This window comes from Melospiza melodia, chromosome 4 (genome assembly GCF_035770615.1).
Source record: "Melospiza melodia melodia isolate bMelMel2 chromosome 4, bMelMel2.pri, whole genome shotgun sequence".
NCBI lineage: Eukaryota > Metazoa > Chordata > Aves > Passeriformes > Passerellidae > Melospiza > Melospiza melodia.
In genome coordinates, this window is record NC_086197.1 from 807,498 (window position 1) to 821,743 (window position 14,246).

General features: G+C 63.7%; 1 protein-coding gene across 1 annotated transcript in view; it reads right to left on the bottom strand.

The window, feature by feature from the left end:
• Positions 1–9,099: 9,099 nt before the first annotated feature.
• The window catches only part of SHANK3 (SH3 and multiple ankyrin repeat domains 3), a 150,637-nt gene continuing 145,490 nt past the window's right edge, over positions 9,100–14,246 (bottom strand). The window contains 2 exon segments of the mRNA XM_063155767.1: positions 9,100–9,689; positions 9,691–9,775. Coding sequence (XP_063011837.1) covers positions 9,228–9,689; positions 9,691–9,775 — 547 coding nt within the window. The 3' untranslated portion in view covers positions 9,100–9,227.

The window sequence follows — 14,246 nt, forward strand, 5'->3', positions numbered from 1 at the left end:
AAACGGAACGAAAACCCACAGGTGAGTCCGGCTGGGGGACGGAACCGAGAGTGTGGCGGGGCCGGGCTGTGCACATGCAGCGGGCGTGAGGGCGTGGCACATGCATGGGCAGTGAGGGCCTGGCCGGACAGCGGCCGGCCGGCCGGACAGCGGCCCCGCCACGGATGGGGCCGGCGGGGCCGGGGGTCCCCCGGGAGCTGAGTGACCCCGGGGGGTTCTGCTCTTTGTCACAGTCGGGGGAACGGACGGGCGGATGGAGGGGGGCGATGGCGCCGGGCTGGACAACGGAAAAATATCGACAGCTTGGGGGGGAAAAAACCCCTTTGGAAGCAGGGGGGAAAAGAAAAGGAAAAGTGTCTCCCTTTGTACAGCGGAAAAACCCGAGTGGTGGAGAAGCCATGAGAGGAATCACAGTAACGCCGCGGCCCGGGGCGGGGCCGGCACGGCCGGGGGCGGCACGGCCCTGGGGTTGGCGTGGCCGAGCCGTGGTCAAGGGGTCGGCGTGGCCAAGAGGCCAAGCGGTGGTCAAAGGGTCAGCACGGCTGAGGGGTTGGCGTGGCCGAGGGGTTGGCGTGGCCAAAGGGCCGGCACGGCCAAGGAGTTGGCATGGCCGAGGAGTTGGCATGGCCGAGGGGTGGTCAAGGGCTTGGCACAGCCAATAGATTGGCATGGCCGCAGGGTTGGCATGGCCAAGTGGTCAACACGGCCAATGGGTTGGCATGGCCGACGGGTCAACACGGCCAATGGATTGGCACGGCCAATGGATTGGCATGGCTGAGGACTTGGTGTGGCCAACGGGTTGGTGTGGCCAAGGGGTGGTCAAGGGCTTGGCATAGCTGATGGGTTGGCATGGCCAAGTGGTCAACACGGCCAGTAGATTGGCATGGCCGAGGGGTTGGCATGGCCAAGGGGCCAGCACGGCTGAGGGGTGGTCAAGGGCTTGGCACGGCCAATAGGTTGGCATGGCCGAGGGGTTCGCATGGCCAAGTGGTCAACACGGCCAATGGGTTGGCATGGCCAAGGGGTTGGTGTGGCCGAGGGGTTGGCGTGGCCAAGGGGCGGTCAAAGGGTGGGCATGGCCGATGGGCTGGCATGGCCAAGTAGTCAACACGGCCAATAGGTTGGCATGGCCGATGGGTTGGCATGGACAAAGGGCCAAGGGGTAGTCAAAGGGTTGGCACGGCCAAGGGGCTGGCATGGCCGAAGGACTGGCATGGCCAAAGGGCTGAAGGGCAGTCAAGGACCTGGCACAGCCAATGGATTGGCATGGCCAAGGGGTCAGCATGGCCGGGGGCTCAGAATGGCTGACAGGTTGGCGTGGCCAAAGGGGCCAAAGGGTGTTCAAAGGGTCGGCACGGCCAAAGGGTTGGCGTGGCCAAGGGCTTGGCATGGCCAAGGGCCAAGGGTCCTTAAAGGGTCAGCACAGCTTAGGGGTCAGTGTGGCTGTGGGGTCAGTGTGGCTGTGGGGTCAATGGGTCTCAGGGCTGACCAAGGGTTTGGCATGGCCAAAGGCTTGGCATGGCCGAGGGGTCAGTGTGGTCAAGGGGCCAGCCTGGCCAATGGGTTGGCGTGGCCACGGCATGGCCGAGGGGTTGGCATGGCCAAAGGGTTGGCGTGGCCGAGGGGTTGGCATGGCCAAAGGGTTGGCATGGCCGAGGGGTTGGCAGGGCCAAAGGGTTGGCGTGGCCGAGGGGTCAATGTGGCCGAGGGGTCAGCACAGCCGATGGGTTGGCGCGGCCGAGGGGTCAGCGTGACCCCGGGACTGGCGTGGCCGAGGGGTCAGCGTGGCCAAAGGTTTGGCATGGCCGATGTGTTGTTGTGACCGAGGGGTCAGTGTGACCCGGGGGCTGGCAGAGCCGGGGGTGGCCGAGGGGTCAGCGTGGCCGAAGGGTCAGCGTGGCCGGGGGGTCAGCGTGACCCAGGGGCCAGGCCGGGGTCAGGGGTCAGCTGGGCTCCCGCTCTGCCTTCTCCCGGATGGCTTTTCCAAAGGCAAGGTGGCCCCGGCTCCGGAGGGGTCCGGAGCGGGCGGGCGGCGTGGCCGGAGCGGGGACAGGAGCTGGGGACACCGGGAATCACTCCCGGGAAGGGGACGGCAGCGCTTTGGGAACGGCCACGGCAGCGACCCGTGGCCCATGGGCACCGTGGGGTCCTGGTGGTGGCACCGTGGCACTGGGTGGGTGACCCTGGCCGCCGGCACGGGGCCACCCCCAGCCGGTGGCACAGCGGGGCACAGGCTGGGGGTGCCGAGGGGCACCGGGGGGACACGGAGGGGACACCGGGGGTCTGTGCTGGCAGCTGGAGGGGCCGCCCCAGGCGAAGCCAGTTCGCCCGGGGACCCTGATGGCCTTTTGGAAGTCCCTTGCCCAGCTCTGCCACGTCCCCGTGGCAGCGCAGGGGACAGGGATGGGCAGGGGACGGGGGTGGGCAGTGCTGGGGACAAGGATCGGCAAGGGACAGGGACGGGAAATGAGGGGGACAGGGATGAGCGGGGCAGGGGACAGGGATGGGAAATGAGGGGGAACAGGGATGGGCAGGGAACAGGGATGGGCAGGACAGGGGACAGGGATGGGAAATGAGGGGGAACAGGGATGGGCAGGGCGGGGGATAGAGACGGGCAGGACAGGGGACAGGGATGGGCAGGACAGGGGACAGAAATGACGAAGGAGGGGGACAGGAATGAACAGGACAAGGGACAGAAATGACAAGGGCGAGGGACAGGGGTTGGTGGGGTAGGGGACAGAAATGAAAGGGCTGGGGACAGGATGAGTGGAGCAGGGCACAAGAATGAACGGGTAGGGGACAGGGGTGACCTGAACAGGAGACAGGGGTGAGTGGCACAGGGGACAGGAGTGAGGAGGGCTGGGGACAGGAATTTATGGGACGGTGAACGGCCATGAGCGGGACGGGGGACAGGGATGAGCGGGGCTGGGGACAGAGATGAGTGGGACAGGGGACAGGGATGGACAGGACAGGGATGAGTGACACAGAGGGGAGGATGAGTGGGGCAGGCGACAGGGACAAACGGGACAAGGGAACGGAATGGGGATGAGAGGGGCTGGGGACAGGGATTAACGGGACAGGGATTAACGGGACAAGGGGACAGGGATGAGTGGTACAGGGACAGGGATACACGGGACAGGGAGACAGAGATGAGTGGCACAGAGGACAGGATGAGTGACACAGGAGACAAAGGATGAGTGGGGCTGGGCACAGGGATAAACGGGACAGGGATAAACGGGACCGGCATGAGTGTTACAGGGGACAGGGATGCTGACACAGGTGACAGGGATGAGTGGCACAGGGGACAGGGATAAACGGGACAAAGGGACAGAGATGAGTGGCACAGAGGACAGGATGAGTGACACAGGAGACGAAGGATTAGTGGGGAGAGAGACGGATAAACGGGACAAGGGGACAGGGGTGCCTGGCACAGGGAACAGGGATGCCTGGCACATAAACGGGACAAGGGGACAGGGATGCCTGGCACAGGGGACAGGGATAAACGGGACAAGGGGACAGGGATGCCTGGCACAGAGGACAGGGATGCCTGGCACAGGGGACAGGGATGTCTGGCACAGGGAACAGGGATGCCTGGCACATAAACGGGACAAGGGGACAGGGATGCCTGGCGCAGGGAACAGGGATAAACGGAGCAGGGAAAAACGGGACAGGGGACAGGGACAGCAGGACGAGGAGGCTGCGGGGACACACGGGGCAGCTCGGTGGCAGCGCCGGGCGCTCTCGGGACGGGCAGCGCGGGTGGAAGTCGCCTTCTCTGGCGTGGGGCCTGACTGGGACGAGCCGTGGTGTCCCCGCGAGCGGCGCGGGTGACACTCAGTGTTCGCCAACACAGGTACGGCTGCAGCTGCTTCAGCGGGAGCTGCGGGTGCGGGCCGGGCACGGCCGCGGCTCCGCGGGCGCGGAGCGGGCACCGCCATTTCCGCCCTCGGGGGGCGCGGAGGAGGAGGAGGAGGAGGAGGAGGAGGAGGGAGGGGAAGGCTCCTCCGAAATGGCGAGAAGGCGCACAGCTCTCCGGTCCCAGAGCGAGCTTGAGCGGAGCGGTTGCGCTCCGCGGGTTCGGCCTCTCGCGGCGAGAGGCGGCCGCGGGCGGGGGTCTCCGTCTCGGTGTGGCCCCGACAAACAGCTGCGGAAGGGGCGGAGACCCGGGACACCCGGCGGGACGCGCCGGGCTGCCCGCGCTCAGGCCACCACTGTCACTGCCACCCGCGCCCGTGGCGCCTGCGGAGCCCCCGAGCCTCAGGGGACACCGGGGGGGCTCCGCGAGGGGACACCGGGACAGCGGTGCCACCCAGGGGACACCGAGAGCGCCGGGGGCTGCCGGGGCTGCGGGGATGGGGAGGGACAGGGGAGAGGGACGGGGAGGGACAGGCAGGGTGGGCAGGCAAGGGTGGTCGGGCAGGATGGGCAGTGCCAGGCAAGGGTGGGCAGTGCCAGGCAGGGTGGTCAGGCGAAGCAGTCAGTGCCAGGCAGAGTGGTCGGTGCCAGCCTGGGGTGGTCAGGGGGTCAGACAGAGTGGTCAATGACAGGCAGAGCGGTCGGGGCGGCCAAGCAGAGTGGTCAGTGCCAGGCAGGGGTGGTCAGGCAAGGCAGCCAGTGCCAGGCTGGGGTGGTCGGGGTGGTCGGGCAGTGCCAGGCAGGATGGTCAGGGGCGGCCAAGCAGAGTGGTCAATGCCAGGCAGGGGTGGCCAGGCAGGGTGGTCGGTGCCTGGCACGGGTGGTCAGAGAGAGTGGTCAGTGTCTGGCGGGGTGGTCAGGGCAGTCAGTGCCAGGCTGGGGTGGTCAGAGAGAGTGGTTAATGACAGGCAGAGTGGCCAGTGCTGGGCAGGGGTAGCCAGGATGGTCAGGCAGGGCAGTCAGTGCCAGGCAGGGTGGGCAGTGCCAAGCTGGGTGGTCAGAGCAGTCAGTGCCAGGCTGGGTGGCCAGGCAGGGTGGGCAGTGCCAGGCAGGGTGGTCAGGGCAATCAGTGCCAGGCAGGGTGGGCAGTGCCAGGCAGGGTGGGCAGTGCCAGGCAGGGTGGGCAGCCAGGGTGGGCAGTGCCAGGCAGGGTGGGCAGCCACGGGCGCGTCCCCACCGGGATCCCCCAGGGGAGCGGCCCCGGGAAGGGACAGGCAGAGGAATTCCCGGGAATTTCCCAATCCCACAGCGGCGCCATGGCACCGGGACGTGCTCCGCCCGCCATGCGACATTCGACCGTGCGACATGCCGGAACGCGACATTCCGCCGTGCGACATGCCGGAACGCGACATTCCCGTGTGCGACATTTCCACGTGCGACATTCCGGCACGCGACATTCCGCCGTGCGACATTCCACCGTGCGACATTCCCGCGTGCGACATTCCGCCGTGCGACATTCCGCCGTGCGACATTCCGCCGTGCGACATTCCGCCGTGCGACATTCCGGCACGCGACATTCCGCCGTGCGACATTCCCGCGTGCGACATTCCACCGTGCGACATTCCCGGCGGGATGCGGAGGGGCCGGGAGCGCCCCGGGATGCGCGGAGCGGCTCGGGACAGCACCGGGAGGTGGCGGAGGGACACGGGGACAGAGGGGACAGGGAGCGGAGGGGGCAGGGGAGAGGCACAGGAGGGTGGCACGGCATTGGCTAGGATGAGATTGGGATGGGATGGGAGCTGGGGTTGGGATCTGGGACGGGATGTCAGATTTTGGGTGGGATTTGGAGTGGGATCTGGGATGGGTTGGGATTTGGGGTGGGATTTGGGGTGGGAGCTGCCAGCCTGTTCCTGTGCCCGGAGTGTCCCAGGAATGCCGGACACAGCGGGGACACAGAGCGAGGGTGGCACCGGCCGGGCGAGGGGAGTGGGGATGGATTTGGGGGATAAGGGTAGGATGGATTTGGGGGATACAGGTGGGATGGATTTGGGGGAGATTGCACAGGGTAGAGCTGGACTTGGGGGCGCAGGTTTGGTCGATAAGGGTGGGATGGATTTAGGGACACAGGTGGGATGGATTTGGGGGATAAGGGTGGGATGGATTTTGGGGAAGATTGCACAGGGTCGGGCTGGATTTGGGGCCACAGGTGAGGTGAATTTGGTGGATAAGGGTCGGATGGATTTTGGGGACGTGGGTGGGATGAATTTGGGGGCACAGGTGAGGTGAATTTGGGGGACAAGGGTGGGATGGATTTTGGGTAAGGGTGGGATGGATTTGGGGGAGATTGCAGAGGGTGGGGCTGGATTTGGTGGATAAGGGTTGGACGGATTTGGGGGCACAGGTGGGATAGACTTGGGGGGCACAGGTGGGCTGGATTTGGTGGATAAGGGTTGGACGGATTTGGGGGCACGGGTGAGGTGAATTTGGGGGTAAGGGTGGGATGGGTTTGGGGGCACAGGTGAGGTGAATTTGGGGGTAAGGGTGGGATGGGTTTGGGGGCACAGGTGAGGTGAATTTGGGGGTAAGGGTGACACTGGGTTTTGGGTCCCGGTGGGAGGGCGCAGGGCGGGGCTGGGTTTAGAGGGCGGATTGCGGGGAGGTGACCGTGGGTGGGGCTGGCACAGAGGATTTGGGGACCGAGGGTGACACTGGGTGACACTGGGTGACACCGCGGGGCTGGCAGGGCAGATCTGGGGACACGGGCGCTGATTGGCGGGGGAGAGGACGGGGACGGGACCTTGGCGGGGGCTGCGGGGACACGGCCGAGGGCAGGACCTGAGCTGGGCGGGGGACACCGGGCGGGCGCGGTGGCACCGCGGTGGCGCAGGGGAGGGGCCGGGACGTGCCGGGCTCACCGAGCCCGCCATTCCCGGCTTGTTTTTGTTTTTTTCCCGGGATATTTTTTCCCGGCTCGTCGCCCACCGGGCCCTTTCCCGTCCCCGGCTGGGACAGCGGGGTGGCAGCCGGGCACGGGGACAGAACGGCGGGGGTCGCCACGGGGATGAGGGCTCGGGGACAAGGAGATGGCACCGGGGACCCTCCTGGGGACAGCCCGGTGCCCCAACAGAGGGCAGGGACAACCTGGGGACATCCCGGTGCCCGAAACAGGGCAGGGGACATCTCAGGGAGGTCCCGGTGCCCAAAACAGGGCAGGGGACATCCCGGGGAGGTCCCGGTACCCTGACACAGGACAGGGACAACCTGAGGACATCCCGGTGCCCGAAACAGGGCAGGGGACATCCCGGGGACATCCCGGTGCCCGAAACAGGGCAGGGGACATCCCGGGGAGGTCCCGGTACCCTGACACAGGACAGGGGACATCCTGGGGACACCCCGGGGGAGCTCCGGGCCCTTTTCCCTGGCAAGGTCGGAAAGGTTCGGAGATGTTGAGGGTCAGGACGGAGCTCCCTGTCCTCCCCTCTTAGCACCAGAAGAGTTTTGTTAATGCCTTCCTGGGGGCCTCGCTCGGCTTTTGGGAGCACCGAGCCCTCCCCTCCCGGCCAGCCGGGCCGCCCCCGCCCGGGGGACACGCGGGTGGCGCTGGGGACACCACGGGGAGCGTCCCCTGCCCCGGGCATCGTCCCCACGGCCACCACCAGCCCTGGGACCCCCAAAATCGGGGACACCTCCCTGCTGCGTGCCTGGAAGACTCGGTGTGTCCCAAAACGCAAGTTTGTGTTTTTGTGGTTGTTTTTTTTGTGTGTGTGTGTGTGTTTTTGTGATTTCTCTGAATTTTCACAAATCCAGAGCGTCTGAAAGGAGCTGTTTCGGGTTGGTGGGGAGGGGGATTTTAGGGGTTTTTGTGGTGTGTTTAAAAAGACTTTTTCACATTCATTCAGTCGCTTAAAAACTCCCGTGAGCCACGGGCGTGCCGGGAGCGTCTCCTCCAGTCCAGAGATAGGAATTCTTTTAGGAAAATCCTAACAAAAATCAGGTGGCTATAGCTCTGGAGATATAGATATATAGATATTCTCTCTTTCCAAATATAGAGCTGCTTAAAAAGATGCAAAACGAGGGATGAGCAGGATTTTGGGGGGTGGGGGGGGGGCGGAAGGGGTGTGTGGGGAGGGGGGAGGATCCTGTAATTCGTTATCTCGTGGGGCTTATCAGCTGCTCTCTAGATAAATGCACGGAGATTAAATAATTTCCCATCAACGCTTTTCCCCCCTTTTGGAAAAAACAAGACCCCAAGCCCAGAGGAAATCAAACCTTTCCCACCCCCCGCCCCCTCCCCTCTAAACGTTGCCAAAGCGATTTTTTTTTTTTTTTTGTTTTTCGTTTTTTTGCTGCGGGATTCGTCCCCCCCAGCCTCCCGACATTCCCAAACATGCTTCGATCCATGCGCTCCTCGCTCCCTCTCACCCGGCCGGGGCAGCAGCTCAGAGTCCGGGGGGGTCCGCCTGGCGGGGGGGGCTCTTCTGGCACGGCCTGGCACGGCTCGGGGTGGCACGGCCGCCGCTGGAGCCTTCCCGGCCCTTCCTTCCTTCTTTCCTTCCTCCTTTCCTTCCTCCCTTCTTTCCTTCATCCTTCATCCTTCCTTCCTTTCTCCGGGAGCGCCGCCGGGATGGCCCCGCTGGAGCCGCCGCCTCCGAGCCCGATGGGGACACCTGGGGGGGACCCGGGGCCACCTCCTGGCAGGGACACCTGGGGGGGCTCAGGACCCAGGGCCACCCCCCGATAGGGACACCCTTGGGAGGGGGCAGGACCTGGGGCCACCCCCCGACAGGGACAATTCTGACCCTGCCGGGGACACTTGGAGGGGTTCAGGACCCGGTGCCACCCCCTGGCAGGGACACCCGGGGGGGTCCAGGACCTTGGGGCCACCTCCAAGCCGGGCAGGGACAGCTGCGAGTGACACCGTCGGGGACATCTGGGGGGTGTCGGGACCTGGGGCCACCTCCCGGCAGGAACATCTGGGACTCGTCAGCACCTGGGGCCACCTGTGAGCGCGGCAGGGCGACCCGGGAGGTGCCACCCCCGCAGGTGCCACCCGCCCGCTCTGGGGCTCCAGGCCGCGTCGCCGCCGAGGTGCCACCACCGCGCGCGTGGCCGGTGCCACCCGGGCGGGGCGCACGGAGCGATTTACAGGCCGGGCCCTCCGGGAGAGCGGGAACGAGGAGGAATTTCATGCAACATTCCTGGGCCGGAGGCGGCGGCGCGGGGCCGGGGCGGGAGCGGGCGGGAGCCGGGGATGGGGGGTCGGCGGCCCCGCGCCCTCAGTGCAGCGCTCGGAGAAGGAGAAGGAGAATCCGAGTGGGTTTTCTTGGCTTGGGAATTCCGCCCCGCCCTTCCCACGGCGGCTCCGGGCGCGGTCAGCTGTCCACCAGCTGCTTGAGCGCCCGCTCGATGTTCATGCGGTGCCCCACGCGGGTCACCCCCAACTCCACGAAGTCCTCCTTGGTCAGGGCGGGCAGGTGCGTGCCCTCGATCTCGTGGTCCTCGAACTTGTCCCGGTGCTCCACCAGGTTGATGCTCTCCAGCCAGTCCCCCACGTCGTACTTGTTCCACAGGTGCAGCGGCTTCTGCATGAAGGGCCGCGGCGGGTGCAGCGTGTGCAGCGGCGGCCCCGGCGACGGCGACGGCGACGGGGAGCGGCTGCGGGCGCTGACGCTGCGCACCACGAACCGCACCTCCTTGGGCTCGTGCGGGATGGAGAGGCTGGAGGACTTGAGGATGGTGGGGGGCGTCAGGCCGTAGGGCCGGACGGTGCTGAGGGGCTCGGGGCGCTCCAGCGCCGCGGGTTTGACGGGGCTGGGCGTGCGGCGGGTGACGGGGGTAGCGGCTGCCGGGCCGCACGGTGAAGGTGGTGCCGGAGCTGCGCTGGGAAATGGTGCTGAGCTCTCCTAAACTACTGAAAAGTCTGCGGAGAGAGCGGGGAGGCGGGGGGAGAAAAGAGAGGAGAGGGAAGGGGTGAGGCCGGGTTTGGGAACGGGGGCGCGAATCCAGCGGGGTTCGGGGAGGTTCGGGGCGGGGGGACGCGGCTCGGGAGGGATATCCCGCTGGGGATGTCCCAAAGATTCCGGCAGCGCCACCAGGGTGGGGGTTCCCGGCCGGTCCTGCCCTCCTGGCACGGCTCTGCGCCCCCGAAGTGTCCCAAACCCTGGGGACAAGGACCCTGTGCCCCGTCCTGCCCCGTCCCCCCCACCCCGTGCTGATCCCACATGGAACGGGAGCGACCCAGCGGAGAAAAGCTGGGATAAGAGGGAACTTTCCAGCATTTTCCCGGGATGGAGGGACCCTCTGGACACCCCTGGTGAGGTCACCTGGTGGCCAGGGTGGCGTGAGGAGCCCAGGGGTGGCCGGGCCGGTGTCCCCTCGGCACTGGGACATGTGGGACCCCCTGGCTGTGCCACCGTGGGAATCTTGGATGGGGACAAAGCTCCTCAAAGCGCTGCTGTCCCCTTGGCATTGTCCCCATCCTGCCATTGTCCCCGTGGGATGGACAGGGAATGGGAAAGGAAAGGGATCTGACACCTGGGTGAATCCTAGAAAATCAGAGTCCTGTGCTCTGGAGAGGCTGGGAGAGCTGGGAATGTTCCCCTGGAGCAGGGAAGGCTCCAGGGAGAGCTCAGAGCCCCTGGCAGGGCCTGCAGGGGCTCCAGCAGAGCTGCAGAGGGGCTGGGGACAAGGCCTGCAGGGACAGCACCCAGGGAATGGCTCCCACTGCCAGAGGGCAGCCATGGGTGGCATCTTGGCAATGAGGAATTCCTGCCTGGGCTGGCATTGCCAGAGCAGCTGGGGCTGCCCCTGATCCCTGCAGTGCCCAAGGCCAGGCTGGGCACTGGGGCTGGAGCAGCCTGGGACAGTGGAGGTGACCCTGGATGGGTTTTGATCCCATCCCATCCCATCCCTGCCACTCCACTTGTCCTCACTCAGAACTATCCCATAAAACTTCCTTCATCCCGGTGCCTCAGTTTCCCTGCTCAGCCTCCCATCTCAGCTCCCTCCTGGAGAACCAGGACACTCTGGAATGCTGCTGGGATCCACCACTGCCTCGATTGCCACCTCCTGGTTTTGGGAATGCTGATGAACTCCGAGGATCCCATGAATCCATAGCTCTGAAGGGATGAGCTGAACGTGGCTGAAGATCTGCAGGATGAGCCGTGTACCTGATAATTCCCATTTTTGAGCCACATTCCTGCTAACTCCCATTTTTCTGCTTCCCTGGCACAGCAGAGAAGGAATCACCTTTTGAAGCTCTGACAGGGAAAAGCTGGATGTCCTGGGATTTCTCGGATTGTTCCTGGGATCGTTGGGATCTTTTCTGCAATTATTCGGATCATTCCTGGGATCGTTTGGATCGTTCCTGGCATGGCTGGAATCGTTCCTGGGATTGTTTGGATCGTTCCTGGCATGGCTGGGATCATTCCTGGGATCACTCCTGGGATCATTTGGATCATTCCTAGGATGGTGGGGATCACTCCTGGGATTGTTTGAATCTGGGGATCACTGGAGCTGTTCCTGGGATCGTTTGGATCATTCCCTGTTCCTTGGTGAGGCTCCCGTGCGGCTGCTCCGGTGTTCCATGGTGGGCCTCAAATCGTTGGAATTGTCTCCCACAATTCCCATGGCAGTTTCCAAAGGGGCTGTGAGCACCTCCAGCCTTGGTGTGGACCTGTTCCCAACCTTCCTATGGATCTTCCTCAAACCTCCCAGTCTCCATATGGATGTTTTTCCAATCTTCCTATGGATCTTCCATCCAACTTTCCTATGGATCTTCCTGAATTTCCTATGGACATTTCCTGACCTCCTTGTGGATCTTCCTCTGACCTCCTACAGATCTCCTCCGACCTTCCTGAGGGGTTTTCTCCAACATTTCAGTGGAGGTTTTTCCAACATTCCCAAGGACCTTGTTCCAACCTTTCTACGGATCTTCCTTTGACCCTCCCGTGGATCTTCCTGCGAGATCTTCCTTCCAATGGATCCTAAGGATCTTCCTTCTCTTCTATGGACCTTCCTCCAATGCTGATCCCAAACATAGCCCTAACCCCGAGCCTAACCCTAATCCTAATCCTGATCTTAATCCTGATCCTGACCCTGAGACCGACCGTGATCCTGATCCCAGCCTTGACTCTGGCCCTAATCCTGATCCTAACCCTGACCCTGATCCTAACCCTGGATCTGACCCTAAGCTTAACCTTAACCCTGATCCTAACCATGACCCTAAACCTGATCCTAACCTTGACTCTAAATCCACCTCAACCCTGATCCTGATTTTGATCCTGGTCCTAACCCTAAAACTGACCCTAACTTTAACCCTGAGCCTAAACCTGACCCTAATCCTGATCCCAATTCCCAGGTAATCCTAACCCTGATCTGCATCCCGATCCCAATCCTAATCCTAACCTTGACCCAGACCCTGATCCCAACCCTAACTCTGATCCTGACCCCAATCCCAACCCTGATCCTGATCCCAATCCTCACCCTGACCCTACCCCTGGAGCTGGGCAGGGATTCTGGGAACCGGGCAGGGATACTGGGAAGTGGACAGGGATACTGGGAGCAGGGCATGGATACGGGGAAGTGGACAGGGATACTGGGAGCCGGGCAGGGATACTGGGAACTGGACAGGGATACTGGGAGCAGGGCAGGTGTACTGGGAAGTGGACAGGGATACTGGGAGCTGGGCAGGGATTCTGGGCAAGGACCAAACACTGTCCGAAGTTTTCCTGATCCCGGTCACTCCGGTGGATGGGACGTGGCCATCCCAAAGGATCCAGGAGCAGATGTGGGAGCAGGACGTGGAATTCCTGCTGTCCTGAACCCGGGAGCTGCGGGATGAACCTCGGGATGAGCCCTGGGAGGAAGCTTGGGATGAGCTTTGGGATGAGCCTGGGAGGAATCTTGGGATACAGAGATGAGCCCTAGGAGGAACCTCAGGATGAACCTCAGGATGAGCCCAGGGAAGAGCACTGGGAGCAATCTTGGGATAAACCTCGGGATGAGCTCTGGGATGAGCCCAGGGAGGAATCTTGGGATGAGTCCAGGAAAGACACTGGGTGGAATCTTGGGATAAACCCCAGGAGGAGACCTGGGATGAACCTTGGGATGAGCCCAGGGAGGAACCTTGGGGTGAGCCCAGGGAAGAGCATTGGAAAGAATCTTGGGATAAGCCCTAGGGTGAGCCTAGGGATGAGTCCTGGAATGATCCATAGGATGATCCAAGTGCCCCCAGTGCCAACACAGGGGACGGTTCCCCCTTGGTGTCCCCCAAATATCCCAAATTTCCATGACACCAGTGCCAGGATTGGGGGAACGAATCCACGGCCGGATCCCGTGGGATGAGCCCCCCGTGGCCGAGAGGACCCTCCGGAACGACCCCGCTCCGGGCGTTCCTGGAAAGATCTGGAGCGGGCCGGGAGCTCCCGAGCATCCCGCGCCCCTGCCCCACCCGGGAGCGGAGCAAATCCCCGGGAATGGCATCCAGCAGCCGTCGGGAATGTGGGAACGCGGCCCCCGGCATTCCCGGAGCGTCGGGATCCGGCGCCGCTCTCCCGGGACGGGGCCGCGGCCTCGGGAATTCAGCGCTTGGCAGAAAAGGACAAGGAAAAATCAACCGGGAACGGCTCCGGGAGCCGGGACACGGATGGAGCCGGAGCTCCGCACACGGGACGGGACACGAGGACGGGACACGGGGACAACACGCAGGAAGCACAACCAGGAGCACAGAGCCGGCCATGCACGCTGGGAAATTCCCAGGGGGAATTCTCCGGCCCTCCCCATCCCATGGGTCGCCCCTTCCAGCCCAAGGGAGCTGGAGTGGGAACAGCTTTTCCCGGGATCCCGCTGCTGTCCCATCCCAGCCTGGGGAGTCCTTCTGAAAGCCTCTGGGATATCCCGGAGTCATTGCTGGCAGCAGGGGAACCCCTGGATCCCGGTTTTCCTGCTGCGGCCTCGGGTGGCTTCCCCGGGGGATTGGGATGGAGCAGGATCCCAGCAGCTCCCTCCTCTGCCTCATGGAATGATTGCTCCAGAGGGGCACCTGGGAGCCCCCACCCTGGGGAACCACAGATGGCTCCTGGTGCATCCATGGTTTGCTGGGATTGGAATGGGGATGCTCTGCCCCCTTCCCCAGAGTCCTTCCCAGGGTATTCTCCACCTTTCCCAGATTCTCTCCCATCATTCCTGGAGTCTTTCCCACTTTTTCTGGGGTCCTTTCCTCCTTCCTGGGATCTCTCTCACCTTTCCTGGGATCCTTTCTCACCTTTCCTGGGGTTTCTCCCACGTTATGTGGGATCTCCCACTTTTCTTGGAGTCTCTTCCAACATCCTGGAGACCTCTCCCACCTTTCCTGAGATCGTTTTCCCACCTTTCCTGGGGTCTCTCCCACC